At 40.6% G+C, this 19,289-nt stretch overlaps 1 protein-coding gene across 1 annotated transcript in view; it reads left to right on the top strand.

The window, feature by feature from the left end:
- Positions 1–15,457: 15,457 nt before the first annotated feature.
- Positions 15,458–19,289, top strand: part of LOC308135256 (HHIP-like protein 1) — a 23,802-nt gene continuing 19,970 nt past the window's right edge. Inside the window, exons 1-2 of the mRNA XM_080503154.1 lie at positions 15,458–15,480; positions 15,646–16,495. Coding sequence (XP_080359280.1) covers positions 16,184–16,495 — 312 coding nt within the window. The 5' untranslated portion in view covers positions 15,458–15,480; positions 15,646–16,183. The remainder of the gene's footprint in view (positions 15,481–15,645; positions 16,496–19,289) is intronic.

Genomic DNA, 19,289 nt, shown 5'->3' with positions numbered 1-19,289 from the left:
TCATTTATGGCGACTGAGTGTGAATTAAAGCTCTGACACTGGGAAATGTCACAACAAACACAAACAGATGCCAATGCATGTATATAGTTTCATCAAAGATAAGCTGCCCAGCACTTTATCCATGTGAAACCTGCTTAACGCAGTAAACAACCTACCTGTGTTCCTTTCTTCTTCGTACACATCCTGTATATATCCTTGTGCCGGTTTTACCAGAAAGCTCAGTTTGACTTTAAATACATTTCATGAGGTTCATCTGAAGTTACAAGAGTTACTTGGGGGTGCAAGAACATTATTTTGATCGTTTGAATTCTCAAAGTTTGGTATTTTCAATTGCACATGCTCCTGTGTGGGGAATACAAGTTAGACGCTGTCAGAAGGGGCCATACGTTACAGTGCCTGTGTGGATACAGGCTCAAATTAATGTTCCAGTTGGACGCCTCACAGTGGGATTCAGCTAAAGTAACAAGCTCAAAAACATTTCTTTAAATGTTACTATGTTAATGTCATTGTATTGATCAGGTAATAATGTGTTACAGGCCAAACCTCTGGCTTCATAGTTAAATAGTTCATACACAAGCCCTGGTAGCCACAAGACGTTTTAAATGACTTCATGTAGAGAAGTGTCATGATTCAGCTTTTAGACATTGGTTTATGTGTGTATAATCTGTTCAGGATGCATTAAAATACATGTCTATGACTTGATATAAGCTTTCATTGTTCTTTGTAAACGGCTTTCCTAAGTTATTAAGTTCAATTCCACCAAAATTAAACCCTTAGATAAACCTGTGTCTGGTTTTGACTTTTAATTCTGGAAAACCAAACAGCTCCGTGTGTATTTTTCCTCAGCAAATTGCCCATTTTATTCATTTTGGATTCCGGGCTAAAAAAAAAGGAAAAACAAACAAAAAGAGATGTAACCTCCCAATAGTAGTACTGCACTCGCCATTGGTCGGCTGATTACACAAGCGCAGCTGTTACATAAACTCATTGAGTTCTGCTTCGACCACAGGATCAGTGGAGTCTGTGTCCAAACCAGCGAGGATTAAACCGGATCAGAGCTTGATCCAGTTGTAGAATCAGAAACAGATCCAGTGTTCATACGGCACACAGCTGGATGCAGAGGTTTGTACTTTGTGACAGTCAGTCTGACGATTCTCGATTCAAGCACTTAACTCTGAAATGCTCCTTCACCACTATTCTGAGCATTTCTCGTGGTTTTGTTCTCATATTTCAAGCTCACAGTGAACTTTTTACCTGAATAACTCTGCCAAGTGAAAGGACCTGACTTATAGTTAAGGTTTTGATGCTCTTCCATGTAAATTTTACGTTATCCTGTTGTGTTAATGTGCAAGATTATTGGTGACTGTTCCTATATTATTGTTTTGAATTCATACTTTTACACACACACACACACACACACACACACACACACACACACACACACACACACACACACACACACACACACACACACACACACACACACACACACACACACACACACACACACACACACACAACACACACATATATATAATTGCTATAATCATGGTTAGGCGGTTAAAGAGAAAATAACATACTGATCAGCATATTTGAACCTGTTGCTCAATGAACGTGTTATTACAAAATGAACCTTTTATAAAATTAGTAACTTTTTTCATCATATATACTAGTGGCTTTGTCAAATTCTTACGGTCCTGAAAATAAGGAATTCAGTAAATTCTCGGTTATCCTTTCTTTTTAAAGCAAGAATAAACTGCATCTGCATTCTTCCTCAGAGCATAATCTGACGTGTTGTTTTATCAGACACAGTCCAAACATATCTGGCAAAAAGCATCTTTCGCTACGAATTTCTTGCTTGAAGAGAAATGATATCCAAAAGCAAGGAATGATAAAATGAAGATAATGAAACTATTTACCATAGTGGAAACTCGAAACTCGAAACTGGATATTAATCGAGACATTTGCTCATATTAATGAGAATCCAATGAGTTGTAGTGTTTGACTGAAAATTGGCGTATTTATCCATTTCTACAATGACGGACAAAATTGTCTTTAACGTGCTTACTTTGAGGTGAAAACAGCCATACAGGAGGGTGAAAAATGCTTCAGTTATTGAACAATCATAATTTCTCCTAATTTTGGAAAGTATAAATCCAGGGGAGGACTGCTTTTTAAATACGACTATAGACCTCTTTCATATAGACACAGGGGAAGGAAACACAACACTGGAGAAGATAAACTAATTTCATTACGTTCGCTTAGGAGAAGAGTAAATATAATGACAATTAACAAATGAGAAAAGTTTCTGTCTGTACAGAACAACATTGATTTAAAAATACTGGTTAATCTAACAGGCATAACCATGAATAGAGATGTGGCAGCCACAGAAAGCCCAGAGGAAAATAACTCCTTTAACTAAGTACTCAGTGATTAAGTGGCAGTGATTTTCCAAGTAAGAGGTCACATGGGGGCATTTGTTTCAGTCAGGGCAGTTTTCCCCACAATATACAGAAAAACACATCATTAAAAAGGGCAGTGGCATTTCCTTTCAGCTCCCGTCCGATCAGGGAGACTGTTAGTGGGGAAATTAGCTGTCCGTAATGCTGAAAGGGGAGAAATGAAGAGGACAGTAACGGGAGACGAGCTTTGAAAGAGATGACGCAAGAGCAAGTCACAGGGGGTCAACCAGCGACGGGAAGGAAATAAAACTTCAATCATAACTTTGTCTGGCTAAGAAACGATTGGTCAATAAAACTGCAGAATGGAAGGATGATTTATCAACAATGAGTTTCCGTTAGTACACATCAATGTTTTGGTAATAAGCAGCAATGACAGGAACTTTAATCAAGTCACATTCATTTTAACACAGACCACAACGTTTCCTGAGCCATAACAAACCACATCAACACAGGTTAAATCTGTATTCTACTGATTACTATTCAACTATAATTATAATGCCCGAAATATTGTTGCATTGCCAAAATTTCACTGAATTACTTATAAAAGTACAGCTATTACAAACATAGCAGAGAGTATCAACAACTTTATAGTTTAATGTTTCATTCCATAAACAGTAAGTGTATTTTAGCTGCATAAACATGTTTCTCAAATAAACATAGAAACACGTGAAAATGTCCACTATGGTCAATACATGTAGATATAAAAGCAGGACTTTCTCTGGTTCATGGTATAAAGTTATAGTCTACAAATGGAAGATCAAAAGATTTGAATTGAAATTCACAAAATGGCAGGACTTTGGCAACCTATGATTTAAAAGTACGATCAATTACACAATGATGCTGCCTGATAACTGTACTGTGAAGGGGAATCGTCACTTCCCATGTGGCATATTAACTTCCACTCAATCAAATCATCATTCGTCCTATTATTCCGCAGAGACACGGCGCCTTACAGGACAGAGGATGCCGTCCAGCACACCTGTGAGCTCCTGCAGTTAATATGAGATCAACATCGAGGCTCGGACACAAACTTTCTCTTTTATTACTGAAACAGTTTGGAGAAATGTATTTCCGAAAACAATTGAAGTGAGCAGTGAAAACGCTGCTTCACAAATGTGTGCCTGCTGTGTGGGGGCGTGGCCTGGGAGTTTGACAGCTTCTTCTCAAACTATGAACTCTCCAGTGAACGGACAACTCGTCCACTAAACTGCAACCCCGGACAACTCGTCCATAACTATCTTTTTCAGCATGATTGATTTGAAAGATTGGATTTCAAAGTGTATTTAACACATTTGGAAAGATTATTAAGTATATTTGCCACAAAAAACACGCGATATTAAGAATATTTGACACAAAAACATAAGCAGTGGCTGATTTTGTAATGGGCGAAGTGTGCAGCTGCCGCAAACTCAACAGGGACATAAATGTATTTCTGAAAACAAATAGGCTGTGCTGTTGAAAAATTAAAACCCCACTTCGTAGCTGACAGCTTTGAGTGATGCGTTCAGGTGATCACGTAAATCTGCCCTCCGACATATTAACGAGCCGCGGGGCTCATACAGTAGTGGTGTTACATGATAAACATAATTAAAAATGGTGGATGCAGCCATTTGCGAGCTGGAACGTGCAGCAACATGACAGTGCTGAACTTACGGTTGGGAGGAGGGGGGCGTCATATGCGCAAAGACCACCATTCTTCGCGAGAAATGAAGCCATATCATGCTATTATAAATATATATGGAGCTATACTAGATATATGAAAAATATATTAAATGTCAATTAGAAATAATATGTAAAAGTACATTGTACAGGATTTATTTTCTCCCAAAACTTCTGAAATCTCATCCGTGGACCTCTGAGGGTGCTTACAAACATTTTTTTTTGGGCAGCAGGCTGACGTCACACACAAACTTTTCTTCTTGCTCCCATTTCTCCTGGGAGTATTCAGCGGCCTAAACTGTGCACCGGGCTATTCAGCGGATGTGACGTAGAAGTTTCAACACAATCCGACCTCAAGCAGTTAGTGAGAATGACACAGTCAAGTTTAAACAGTCACGACTCACCACGTGAGATCGGATTATCCAAGCACATATTAACGACCAGTCTGAACGGGCGCACATTGGTGTTTGGGCAAAACATTAAAATTACGTTGTTTATAAATTAAAACAACTTTTGGATGCTACCTCAGACTTCTAGAGACTTCTTGTGAATTTCTCTTGGAGATCATTAAAGTATTTATCTATCTATCTATCTGGAGGTTTTTCCTCTTGCCACTGTTGTGGGACTTGACCCATATGGAGCTTTTACAATGAAAACAGTCTGCAGTGATGCATCGTTGGTCTGTGGCGATTCCTCCTGACTCATCAACATGTTTTCCTGTGTTATGCAGCTCTAACCGACTCTAGTCAGAACAGATTATCAGCTTGTGTGATCTGCAGCACATGTATATGTGTGTGTGTGTGTGTGTGTGTGTGTGTCTGTGTTTTTACATATGTATGTGTTTTCACATGCATCTCGCCATCCCTCAGTTGAGATTCGGCCTCAGTGAACTGCGTTACCGCACTGTCAGTCCTCGGTCGAGTAATGAGCTGTAATGTGCCTCTCGAGCTTCCTCTATGGCTTTCCCTCTTTTTTTCCCTGCTCTTCCTCGCTTGATATCCCAGAAGGAAGTGTGTCCTCCCCAGAGGATTGTTTTTTTTCAATCAAGACAATGGGATCTCTGTGGTGAACTTTATTAAACGATTATATTTTAGAGCGATATTATCCATGTCTGTCTGCCTGTGTGCTGGACTGGTGGCCTGTCCCGAATGCACCCTGCTATAGTCAGCTGGGACCAGTTCTAGGATTAAGACTATAGATTAATGATAGTTAGATACATCAGTATTATCAACAGCTGTCAAAAACAGAGAAGTATTCTTCAACTGGAGCAATTGTGACACCTCGACCATCTGAAGTGGAAAATGCATTTGACATACGAGGATGATGTGCAAAAGAAGTGAAATATAGATAAATCGTCCTGATTTTACTTACTTAACACAGCGGACGATGAAAGAGACATGGTCTTAAAAGTGAAGGCGAGGAAATGAGTGGGAAACTGAGATGACGGATAAGAGGAGACAGAGAGAGAATGGAAGGATAAAGGAAAGAGAAGTATGAGCTTCTTACGTCAGGTTGAGTGGAGACGTCTCGGACTTCAGTGACTATGTGACCGAACGATATCATTAACCTTGTGGAAAACTGGGCTGATGTAACCAGTGCCGGTGTTGGCACTGATTAAGCTGATGATTATTAACCATTGGTAGTAATGTTGCCGTTCATGAACAGTTTGCTCATCGTCATGCGTGTAGTTTCCCTTCTTATACTCACAAAAACACCATGAGCAACATCAGAGCAATAGAGAGAACATATTTGTTGGGAGAGTATTAATATTGAGCCACTTCAACAAATAGTTCATGGTTTATGGCCTATGTTTTTGATTTAGTTATAAAGTGCTATGTATAATGAGTTATTCTCACACCTAATGTATCATAATGAATGAGCATTTGTTGAGTCATTCATGAGGCTCCGGGAAAGAAAACATTAGTTTACTGTACGTTATCACTGCAACCAGCAACCAGAGAACATCCAATCCATTTATTCACCCATCTTTGCATGCAAGGCAGAAATCCCAATAGATATCATTTGAGGAAACTCAGGCCCCGTTTTTACGACAATGAAAATTAGTGTTTCCACAAAGCTTTTGGGGTCCATTTATATGACATCAGTGTCCTGATCCACTGCATCTGTGACCTTTTTATACAAGGTGGAGTTTTTCTTTCATGGGTGCAGTTCCCCTAATTGTAGGACATCTCGTCTACAAAACTGCAACCCCGGACAACTCATCCACGGACGGCACCCTCAGAGGACTCGTCCATGGGTGAGCTTTCAGAATTCTTTGTATATACATACATACATCAAATCAAAATTTATAGAGCGCTTTTCATACAATGAAACATGTAACATAAAGTGCTTCACAATCTACGTCTCAGTTTAAAATAGTTACTTATAGAGTCATATTGAAATTGAATATAACCCGAGTCCGACTTCAACATCTTTTGCTTGGTGAAAGTTCACCTCATCCCAAAGTAAAAATGAAGCAGATAAAATAAAATAAGTTCAGACATGTTGAACACACAGCGAAAACAGACATATGCACATATTGATGTCAGTGCACAAGTTGACATCAAACATGCTTGTCGTGACATGGCTCTGCCAGCCTGACAGTACAAATTGTCCTCACTCGACGCTTCTTTGACTTTCTATGTCCTCCAAAAGCAGCTTGTTAGCTGTATTAGTGTTTACACCACTCAGTGAAGGACCTGAGCCAGTCTGCAGTAAATGTTACTCACCAAATAATCATTTTTTCCCCTCGGAGGGAAGATATTTTCTGAACATGAGTCACTCTGAATGAAGCAAAGTTGACGCTTTAGTTTTGTGGCATAAACTATAGTGTATGGAATTAAAACTGTCTTTTGTGTAGGGAATCTAAAGGAATCATCTCCATTATATCATTGGCTATGAACCCAAGGTGGCAGCATAGCAAGCTAAATGAACCAGAAAAGTGAGGAGCAGAGCAGCCGGGGTGCATCGCTGAGCCTGTATACCTCAACTCCGTGTTGGTTCAACAGCTTAGTGAGGGTCAGCATGTTGGGTTAACTGCGGTCATTTTCGTCTGCAGGACTTCCTCGCCTCGCCTCCATTCATGAATAACATGTATGTAGTTCTGTTCAACGTCAACAACTCCTTGTAAGCAGAAAGGCTCAATTGATGTGGTGTCAGGATGTTCCCTTCTCTCATCATCTCACTCTCTGTCATCTCTCACATCCCTCCTTTCATGCATGTGAGGCACCAGACCATGAAGTCCACATTGTGAAAGCCTTGGTCTATATATAAATAGAACCAAACACATGCACACACGCATGCTACTAAACAGACCATTGAACTTGTATGTATCTCTTCTGCTCTTATTTCTGCATGCATTATGCTATGATGTGATGTTTGTTAAATGGAAATGGAGAAACATAATACATCAGCACGAAAAAAATCAAAACTAGAATCTCAAAATGTTTTAGTTTTGATTCACAAGAGGTACAAAACAGTTTCTGAAGATTTTTTTTCTGCTTGTTCATCTCCAGCTGATCATCAGTGATCGATGCAAGCTGGATAAAAAGTTAGAAGAGATGACAGAAGCTGCTTGATTTTCTAATTCTGTTTGCCTGCGTCTTATAGAGGGAAAGCGCAAAGATTACTGTAATAGGCGTCGGCATCTTTGTGTTTTTTCATCTTTTTCTTCCGACAGATTTTCGGTGCATAACGAGTCCTGCATTGTTGAGAGCACATACATAAAAAACACATTACGTGCAAAATTTGTAAGTAGTGTGCTGTGACCTTTGCAGACGATTTGGCAAACCATTTTTGGAAAAATCTCAAGAAACTGCAAAAAAATCTTGCCAAAGTCAAAGTGAGAGGAATTTTGGTGAGAATGTGAGCACGGACACAAAAAGTACATCAAAATGTGCTTTGGCTTTTGTTAATAATTCAGCAAATTGTTTCCACCACAATTGCAAAGAAATTGGTGAGTGAAAGTGGATTTGAAATTCGAACATTTTTCTAGTAACTAATTACTGTTTCTTTATTAAGTGTTTGTTGGAATGGTTGTGGCTCCTCGTTGTGAGGGTGTTTAGAGGCTTCACTGTGAAAGAAATTCATGGGAAATTGTCATACTTGCTAAATATTTGCAGAAAAACAACTGGTGAAAATATCATGCAGACTTTGAGTGAAAAGACGTTGGAAACTAAGGAAGAGATAGTAATGCAATTTGGTAATGACTATGAAATGTATGTAAAACCCTTTAACTCTCTAATTTTATTTTCTTGTTTGTATTGTGTTCCGTGCTGCAGTGAGATCTTCTCTCTGTTTGGATCTTTGGGTGATGTTTCAGGGGAAGAGTGTTCACCAAACCAATAGCAGATCCCATGTAGCTTATTTTGTTCTTTTTTTGGTTTTGCCTTTAGGTATTCGCATTTTCATCACAATTGCTCTTGTTGTCAATTGTGAATTAACCACTGTATATTTTATCAGGGTAACTGGGTTCACTTGTGTGGTCTGGGGACCGGGGCTCAAAATTTTTATGTTGTGCAACTCCCCTCCAAGACGGGTGCATAACACTGGAAATTGTTGGACAGTTGCTGTTACTTCATTTTACCACTGTACTCTGTAATATAGCTTCATTAAATCAGAAAAATGTAAGTGTCTTTTACATCACATTTGTTCATGGACGGAAGCCAATTTCAACCTATGTTAAAGTCATGTTTTTAAAATAACATAAAAGCACATGAATAAGTAAATATACCTCCCAGTGTTATGTACTTGTGCAGTTATGCACGTAGACATGCAAGATTCACAACATTACTGCAAATGGAAAGCTCTCGTATAACCTTATGCATTACACTGATGCCCTTTCAGCTGATTACAGTCAAATGGTGACTGCAGGCGAACTAAACGCACCGCTCACATGGTAATACCGACAAGGCAATGCCTCTCACTACAAAGTAAATGTTTACACTACTGCTTCCTTGGAGGGGAGCCAAAGGGAACTACATGAGCGAACTCAACTGGAGAAGACAGAATGGTGAATTATTAGTCCTAAAAACTGTCACGTTGGATGAGATACATTTGTTTAATTCCTCCTTTGCTTTGTATGAATGTAATGATGGAATGAAAGTGGTTGGCCTTCATGTCTACCAGTGAATGTGGGACGACAGGGCTTCACCCTGGCGATGACTGAATGTGAATTAATGGTAATGTGGCCTCATTTTGCGTCATCCATTATGCATTCATCATTCTCCTGCACAAATATGGCATTAATATGAAGTCGTCTTTTGTTTTTACACCTCAATACCTTTGAGGTTTTCATAATGCTTTTTGTATTAGGATCACTAATGTGCCAACTGATAAGCAATAACTCTGAATACAAATGAAAATACTCCGCATTTGGAATAATATGATCGTCCCTTGTTGAGCATAAAACTTTAATTTTTGTCTCAATGGACTACCGGCTGTGTTTGAAGTACCTCCACATATTCATTTAATGTCGCCATCACGTACAGTATATCATGTGCTTCAATACATTTACAAGAGAACTTGAGGAATAAATTATTTGTTTTCTGGCTTTTAAATGACATAAAGGATCAGAGTTGGAGTGGAGAAGAAAGAAGAATCTCTTTACTTTAGTCAGTTTGGGACATCTCCTCTTCTGTCTTTCTGTGTGTGTGTGTGTGTGTGTGTGTGTGTGTGTGTGTGTGTGTGTGTGTGTGTGTGTGTGTGTGTGTGTGTGTGTGTGTGTGTGTGTGTGTGTGTGTGCGCGCGCTTCAGGCTATCTCCGTGGCACTCCATCTGTAGTCTTGCCACACATGGATGTCTTTAGAGCTTCTCTAACACACACACACACACACACACACACACACACACACACACACACACACACACACACACACACACACACACACACACACACACACACACACATGCACACACACACACACACACACACACACACACACACACACATTAATTAATTAATTCATCTACATGAACGGAAAACTGTTCCATACACACATTCACAGAAAAGCAATCCACTACCTCATACTGACTGATTATGTTGAAATAATATTAGAAATCAGACAGCAAAGAATGCAAACAATGTGAAGTGATCATGTGGCCCAATTCATAGACGGCAGTAGTGTCATAATAATCAAATACGACACCCCCTGGATGATGTCACGAGGTTAAGGAAAGGTGATAGGAGGCTTCTTAAAGTCATTAGAAAAGGAGATCACGTTGGTGTGGCAGTCGAACCACACTTTCACTTAGTGACATCATAGTAATGCGACGGCGATGCAAATTAGTGACATCTGGTGAAGGAAAGAACTACAAGTTTCCGAAAGTGGACTACAAAAAGCGCATTTGGCTTTTAAGGGCACTCCACTTCGGGAATTGAGTCTGGTCTGCCTGTGGGGGGACGTCGTCCTGGGGACCGTTGTCTCCACGGCGGTGGAGCTCAGCACTGTGGTTCACTGACCATGGTGTGGGCTCTTGACCGGGTGGGTCGGGGCGATCCCTGTGGCGGGCCCCCCCATAGCTGTAGGCTGTGGCTCCTCTCAGTGTGGACGACACCCTAAGATGGTGTTTTCTCTCCTGAATCATCAGGGCCCAGACATTCTTAAACAGAAGAAAGAGAAGGAGCAGTCGGAGAAAGAGAGGAGGAAGGTTGGTGACACAGGAATGGAGGGAGATGTATTGCTCCATCACCTCGTGAACATCTCTGCTAACGAACATCTTCCTCCTTCACAAGGAACTTTGCAGCGGCAACCGGGTGACGTCCTCACGACCCACAGGACTTTCCTGGACGAGCTACATGGAGTCTCAGTCTCCGTCCCCCATGGACAACCACAGAGTGACCACCTTTATCTGCCTGCCGCCCCGCAGACTGACCACAGCAACCCTCCTCATATCGCCCACACACCTGCTCTGACCGCAGCACGACCCGAAGGTCCAGCAGCTCACTGCATGGAAAAGCAAAGCACGTGATGCTGAGGCGCGGCACATCTGGACCAGATGACACTGAAACGTGCCAAAAAAACAATGACTTTTATTTGTAAATATCTGTAGTTTGCTGTGTATATGGCGAGGTTTATTTCTTTATTGATTTATTGTTTTATTGCTTTATTGATTTTGATTTATTGATGTTTAATTTTTTTTGATTCATTTGTTGCCCTGACTATACTCCTGTCAAAAATGTTGCTCCATGCTTTTTCATTTTGTGTTTTTCTCAGACATATACTTCAAAGGTAAAAATATTATTTAAAAAAATGCTGACAATCTTACAGAAATTACATTCATTAGCCCATTATGTTATAAAAATATATATTTTGCCATTATTTGGAATATATATTTTGCTCCCAGTTTCCGTTAGAGAGGAAAAAGTACATCATGTTTGCTTCTGTTAGAATCTAAACTGATATTAATTTAAGAACAAAAGCTCTAAATGTGTTAATGCAACCTCTGATCATTCCTAACTTTTATTTTAAGGCGTCTCTGAAATACAACACTGCAGGAAAAACTGCAGAGGAGTATATCCCCATACTGACGTACACCCAGCAAATTGTACTCTTATGTACTTTATATATAATCACAGTTGAGCCTGACTTTGGCTTGACCTTAGAAATGTCTTAAAGGTGGAACACGAACTCTCAACCCAAAAAGCAGTTCGTAAATCACAAGTAAAAAGGTGAAAAATGGAAGATGTGGAAGTTCGAGTGGGACTCGGCTTTCGTGCTGGAGACAGCAGTCTAGAGTTTAGTGTTTAGTGTGTGTGGTTCAGGTATTGGACTGAGGGATACAGTTAGGAAAGTGGTAGTTGTAGTTGTGTTTGTCTCCTGCAGGTCTGTGTATGTATGAGTAAAACTATGATAGAGACAGTCTGGCAGTCAGGCGTGTGCATGTGTTTTACCATTTTCCAGTAAACGATGACTCATTCAGTCACTTATTCATCCGAGTCATTGTAAAGATTTGCACATTTTACAAGCCGAGCAAACTCTGCTGAAAGTGCTTTTGTTTCGTGGCTCAGGTTTCAGCAAGTCCTCACAGATGTGATAAGACTTGCAGTGGAGGCGCTTTGCATAACCTTCATTTCCATAAACAAGTACTCATCTGACAACAGACTCTTATCATTAACTGAGTTTCATTTACTTCGGATCGTTTGGGGTGAACTGGCTATTGGAGAAAACCAACCTGAATCTTTATTCTCATGAGCACCGTTTTGCTTTTTGTTGATCGAGTGGAATTGTGATGAATCATGAAATTGCATAACATGATAAAGTGGCCACTGATCTACTTAATGCCGAACGTGTGGGGCTGTAGATTATTTTTCTGTGTGCGAGTACAGAGTGATAAAGTGTCTGACAGCCGGCTAGCCAGATGGGAGGCCCTCTCTGATCTGAAAGGTGGCTCCATGATAATGAGAGCCATATGGTAGTGATAAGTCTGTGCGCACACGCACACACAAGCACACACACACTCGAAAGTCCTGATTGTCCATTGTACTTAGCTTCCCTGAGTATGAGCAGTACAAATGGATCGCATCACTATTGGTTGTATGAAAAATGTGACCCGACCTGGCCTATACAAAAGAAGTCCTGATCAGAATTTCTGGTTCTGACCACAATCTAATATATTAAAATGGAGTTTTCCCATTGTGGTACACACCTCCAGTGTGCAGTGAGGCTCGATCGTGACAATGGGAAAATGTCGGAACTATCCAGATGTATGTAGTAGAACTGACAGTGATCACTTCTTCTTTTAAATAATCCAGTAAGGCAGTCTCTGCAATAAAAGGTCGAAACAGGAGGACGTACTACAGATTAAGAAGATTTGAATCGCGACAGAGCAGAGACTTTTTTTTTTTTTTTTGCCTTGATGCAGATTGCTATACGGAGCAATTAAAGCCTCTCTCCACTAACCATTACTGACTACGGCAATCAAATATCTGTGACTATGCGAGTCCCCGCAGCCTTTCAGCAGAGCAGGATGTCTATTGCAAAGACACATCATCAGGAGGGTCAAACAATAATCCAGTCTCAATTCACGTTCTCTGTTAGTGGGTGACTCTGAGCAGAAGCTCGCTTGATCTTGATTTTCAGTATGAATACAGACCGTGAAAGCGAGGACTTACGGTCTTCCTGACTTTTTGAGTTTTAAACAGGAGGTGTCAGAAATGTTGACACAGGGATACCTGGATTGTGGCGGCCAAGCGTTCATATCCATGTCGCTTCTTGATTCTTTGATGTCGAAGCAGAATTCACCAAGCGTTGGATTTTCACCCACTAACAGGGAACGTGAGACGGGATCAGAGCGTCGTGAGGCAGGTTAGTTTGACCCTGCTGATGATGTGTTGTTGAAATGGTAAATTCTGGAGTGGAGCCCCGAAGGCGGTCGGTTGAACACTGTGACACCTTCCAACAACTCCTTCAGCTGCTCTGAGACCAACTGTATCGACTCGTCCTGACTCTGACTCCCTGGAAATGGAGGGAAACGCAACTTTTCGGAAACGCTGATACTGCGCAACACGGCTGTCGCAAACAGTTCTGCAGGTGGAGGTCAACAATAAAACATCACTGATTTCTGTGTTTTGTTCATTCATACGCATACTCTATAAATGATCAGTTTTACATCAACTGTACTCCTCTCAATCTTAAAATCTTTTTATATGTCAAATATGACATTTGGACATATGGAAGGACAGAACGCAAAACAATCAAGGGTGTATGAACAACAATACTCGCATAAACAAAACAAGACAGGAAACAAAACACTAAAATTGTGCAAGTCGGGACTTGGAGTAACTTAGTTACTACCACTAAAATAAAGGAGAGAACACAACAACAGGAGAAAAAAAAAACGTTTAAGGTAAAATATGCAAGTTGTAAGTGATGTATGTGTGACACAGGAATTAGGTATTTGTGTTGAATCACTGCTCCAACCAATCTGTTTACAGAAGCACCAGCTGTTGTCTTTACTTGTTGGAGAGAGAACCTACAATAAACGACACACAGTAACTTAGCAATCCTTTGGCAAAAAATGGTATTATGGGACTGGACTATCTTACTAATAGATTTGCTTTCTAAGTTCAGTGGATATCGACGTAGCTCAATACAAGCAGGTCAGAGTTTATGGTGCAAGTTGCACTGACCCTCTGATAATGAGAGCAGCCGAATACACACCATTTAGTGTTTATTTCTTAAGGGCACTACTTTTGAGATGAATAACATTCCACTTTGTATCTCAGGTGATAGTGTTTAGTTGTTTTTCTTAAGCAGTTTCTTGTGCTATGTACGATGAAGCTTCGAGTTGGGATCGCCTCATGTGAAACTGGGACATTTTTCAATCCTGGCCTGTGCTCATGTGGCATTGATAGTTTATCTTTGTTTGAAAATTGCCTTCTGACAGTCACGTTCTAACCACGTTCATAATTTAATTGAGCACAACTGTCTGGTTTGGCAAGACCGTGCGACATGGTTACTCCGAGTAAATCAGGACAGTATAGTCGTGACACTCAAAGCCAAATAATAAGCAACAGATACATTATTTTTCCATGCTGGAGGGATGTGTAAAGTCATGGTGTGGCTATTTCAGTAAGTCAAAGCAGGAGAGCTATCATGTCTGGGTCTAATGTAGTTGTGCTGCCTTGTGCAATGTGAGATTGGTTTCTTCTCTGGGGAACATAAAGTAGCCGAGAATATTTGAAATAACCTAATTTGATGTAAATGTTGGCCAGTCCTGCTCTTTGCCATAAGACTCTGGGTTGGAACTACGCCTGGGGAATCCATTTGTGTCTACTTCCAGCACACGTCCCAACTCTTCTCACCACACACACACACACACACACACACACACACACACACACACACACACACACACACACACACACACACACACACACACACACACACACACACACACACACACACACACACACACACACACACACGCACACACAGTGAGTGAGTGAGTGAGTGAGTCTGTCTGGTAGAGACAGAGACGAGGTCTGGGAATGCTGAAGGCGGGGGTAGCTGGGGGGAGGGAACAGAGGTAAAAAGTTGCAACTTCAGGGCAATATGGACCGCATGCTATGAGAAGGAATGCACGTGTCTTTGTAGGAGAGTGAAAAAAGCAAATGAAAAGAAGAGAAGAGAAGAGGAGGAGGAGAGAAGTGAGGAGGGTGGAATCTGAGCTGGGGCTGCAGCGTGGCTCTGTGTGAATGAAAGAGCCTCTCTCTCTCTCTCGCTCTCTCTCTCACTCACTTTCTCTCCCTCACTTTCTCTCTGCTCTCTGTCTGTATATATGGCTGACGGCCGCTGCAGCAAATGAGTGCGTCCAGAACAAACACAAGCAAGACTTTCCAAGAGACTTCAAGCTGGAAGTAAATATTTTTCAGAAACCTTGCCGAAAGACGCGACTTTTCATCATGTGCTGCCTCCTTTGAGGTTTTCCAGAGGCTTGTTTGGGTTTTTAAATGCTCCGTTTAGCATGCCGATTGTTTAGGAGACTACGCCGTGAAGTTAATCTGAACATGTCTTTCCTCCAGGTATGTCCACTGGGCTTTTGTTCAGAGAATATAAACTAAGAGAAAGAAGTGGACCTCTTCCCTTCAGAGGACCTGAGGACACTGATCACAACAACCACGTGGACTGAATCTTCAAATCACCCCCAGAGGATAAAGAAACTCATCGGATCTGGACCTATTTCATCGTATTTTATCTTATCTGCACACATCTCGGGGTCCACTTGCCTTTTGAATGTGATGTGTGGGTTTATAATTTAGTGGAGCGATCCTGAGCACTTTGTGGGTTTCTGGCCAACTTGCAGGCAGGTGTGATGCTGAGTCAGTGCGTTTGATGCACTCACACACACAACTCACACATGGTCGCATGAAACTGGACGGACCTGGACATCAAATGAAAGCATCAAATCCAAGTCCAACAGCTTACAGCTTACAGCACCTTTGACTTTGAGTCCTCCAATTGTGCCCCATAGATGCATGTCACAGACAAGCTGCTTTCACTTTCAGAATTATTGGATGAAGAGCCAAACAATCCTGAACTGAAAGACTGTATCTCAACATCATGAGCCTGCAAACCTTTAACCCGGTGCCTCGGTGCATCTTGCAGAACCCCGTCTCCCCTCGCTTGCTTGTCCCAGTCCTGCTGTTGCTCCTCCAGGCCTGGTGGGGGAGCTGCCACCCTCAGTGTTTGGATTACAAGCCTCCTTTTGAGCCCAGGCAGCCACTGGTCTTCTGCAAAGAGTCTTCCAAGTTTGGCTGCTGCGACCTGGAAAAAGATGAGGACATTTCACGCAGGTTTTACCACATCATGGAGAACTTTGACCAGATTGGTTACGTTGCATGTGGCAAATACATACGAAGCATCCTTTGCCAGGTAAGACATTTATATTCAAAGCTCTTATTGGCCAACATCTGTGTGATTGCATCGTCCCGTGCATCCAGAGGTGATAAATACAGAAGGATGATATTTCACTCTGTGCTGTATTCAGTATAAATTCCCAAGTTTTTAGTGCCATAAAATAAGGAAAGTGTGTCCATTAGACTGAAATAATTGCATCTCCATCCGATGCACTACTTCTTATGTTAAATATATTCAACTCACAGAACTACAGCGTGATTTTCTTGAACAGTTAGTCAAATCCAAGGCATTTATCTTTAGTGTCGTCTGTCAGGTGAAGTTGTCCTCTAACATGGAGAATTAACGATCACAACAATGTCCCCAAATCATCCTTTGTATTTACTAATGCGTAAGTATACACCTGTAGTATACTTACGCAGTATACATCAGTTGGATCTGTTGATTTTAATTTATAATTGGTACATTTAAGTAATTATGACAGACATTTTATTCTTTGACGTCACTTTTCACAAGTATGGACCACATTTCTGTTTCTTCTGTGTTTATGAAAAAAAATGACTCATTCAGCATCTTCCTCTGGACACAGCTCAAAAAGAAAGACAATTAGAAAAAGCATTGTGATTCAACATGAGTAAGACTGTAATCTGAACAAAAGCACACAGACCAATAAAATGTGGCTTAGGGACCACATGGAAAAATATCCAACAGCTGTTATGCATGGTTGAAGCGTTGAACTGCAGTTTTACCAAACTGGTGTTTTACTTCTGATTTGCCGGCGTGGAGCCGAGCTTCGATAGTTCCTGTGGTCCAGAAGAAAGAACTTATAAAAGAACTTTTGAAAGTGAAATGGCCAAAATGTGAAATTCGTTCAAGCACTGAGTTGAATGAAGACTCTGGTTCTCTTTACAGGAGGCTTTCAAAGGGAAAACTTTCATTGCGTTTTGGGTGTTTGTTCACCTGCCATCGATGCGCTGAGCCACTGAAAACAAAACTTTTTGAAAACAAACTTTTCTGAATCATTGCTATAATTCATGTACAACGATGAATGTGATGTGTGCTGTTCACCATTGAAGTGAACAGCGCTTTTCTAATAAAGTGAACATTCACTCCACCAACATGTGGAGAAACATTTCATTTTTCACAAACAACAGATACTTTTGCCAAAACAACTCAGAAATACAGCTTAAAGAAGATTTGAAGTTTATGGCGTACGGTTTTCTACGTGCATACATAGGTACGTTTTATTACTATACATAAAAACAACACTTACTAGTGGCCTAACCTGAAAACTACATCGTTTTTTAAAGATTTCTGCTGTTTCTGTGTCAATGACCATTTCAAAATGTTACTGTGTAAACACAAAACCTTTCTGAAATGAAATTGCAAAAAATTAAAAATGATGCCGTTTCACTTTAAACATTATTTACTACTCCATAAGTTTATCACTCCTTCATAGTGGTTAATAATACTTCATCAGCACAAAGACTAGAAAATATAATTCTTTTAAAAACTTAGTAAATCATGGCTGCCAACTATGATTTAATTAATTGTGAAACTCATGTGTGCCATGCCCCATATCAAGCTGTACTTGTCTGAATGCAGGACTTCAGCCTTTTCACAATAACAAAAACATCTAGTAGTTGTTGAAATGCATAAAGAATGAAAAGGACTGTCGGAAAACTTGTGAAGGAATTTACTGTGATAAATCAGATATTGTTCTGGACACAAGAAAATCTATTTTAAGCTCCACTTAATCCCTTAATTGTCATAATTCTCTCTCTGGTTTTTCCACAAATCCCAAATTCTCTCAGGTTTACCGGCATATTTAAGGAATCTTCACACCCTGACATTATGTGTTTAATTTGACTGTTATCGGAAAAGCAGCACGGTGGTGAAGTGGTTAGCACTCTCACTTTGTCGCAAGTTTGTTGTGGATCTGAGACCAAGCCAGGCAGAGTTTGAATGTTTTCCCTGCATGCTTGTAGCTTCTCTCCAGGTACAGACTCTACTTTCACCATAGTCAGACGGATCAGGATAATGCAGTATACGTAAAGGATGAATGGAAGAATATAGCATGGAAGTGGATCTCCTCTCTGCAACGATAGGGCAAATTGAATAAATACAAATTTCACAGCCATTACACTATCAATGCGGAGTTAAAGTCATTCTTGCATCTGTTTTCAAGAAGTCTGCATAAATAACACAAATGATTCCGATTCTAAATTCTTTTACTGGCAATGACTCATAAATGTTAACGTTAAAAATAGCACGCTGATAAGCTTATCATTAATAAGCTAAAAGCACACATACTGCAGCTCTCTCAGTCTTCATTTATGTGGGGAATGTTGTTTAATTTAATGAGCATTTCTATTTCAGTGTTGCAGTGCTTCACTTGCTATTTTTCCCCCTTACCTTCCTAATCTTAAACAGATCTGGGCCCCAGAAATCTGCCCTCGCCATTTCTGGAATGAGCTTTGAGGCCACACGCTGATTACATAATGAGATGCTGACTGTGGTGCTCAGATGCTGATGGTATCCGGATGCACGCGTACAAATTAAATGATAGGAGCTGTGCGAATTTGACCCGGCACTTTTACTATGGATAAAATCTGTGCGTACTCGGAACCTGCGTATATGTGCTTTGGGTTGCACCGCAAATAAGTCCTTCCTCTTCCATATCAACAAAAATGCAATGACATAACAAACTCAACGTCTTCCCGGCAGTTTAATACGTCATCCTCTATACAAAGCCTGTGACAAAATGTACAAGTCCGAAAATATAGGTTTCTATTATGTGGAAATTATATCC

The sequence above is a fragment of the Blennius ocellaris genome (genome assembly GCF_963422515.1).
Source record: "Blennius ocellaris genome assembly, chromosome: 2".
NCBI lineage: Eukaryota > Metazoa > Chordata > Actinopteri > Blenniiformes > Blenniidae > Blennius > Blennius ocellaris.
This window is presented reverse-complemented; position numbering and strand designations above follow the sequence as displayed.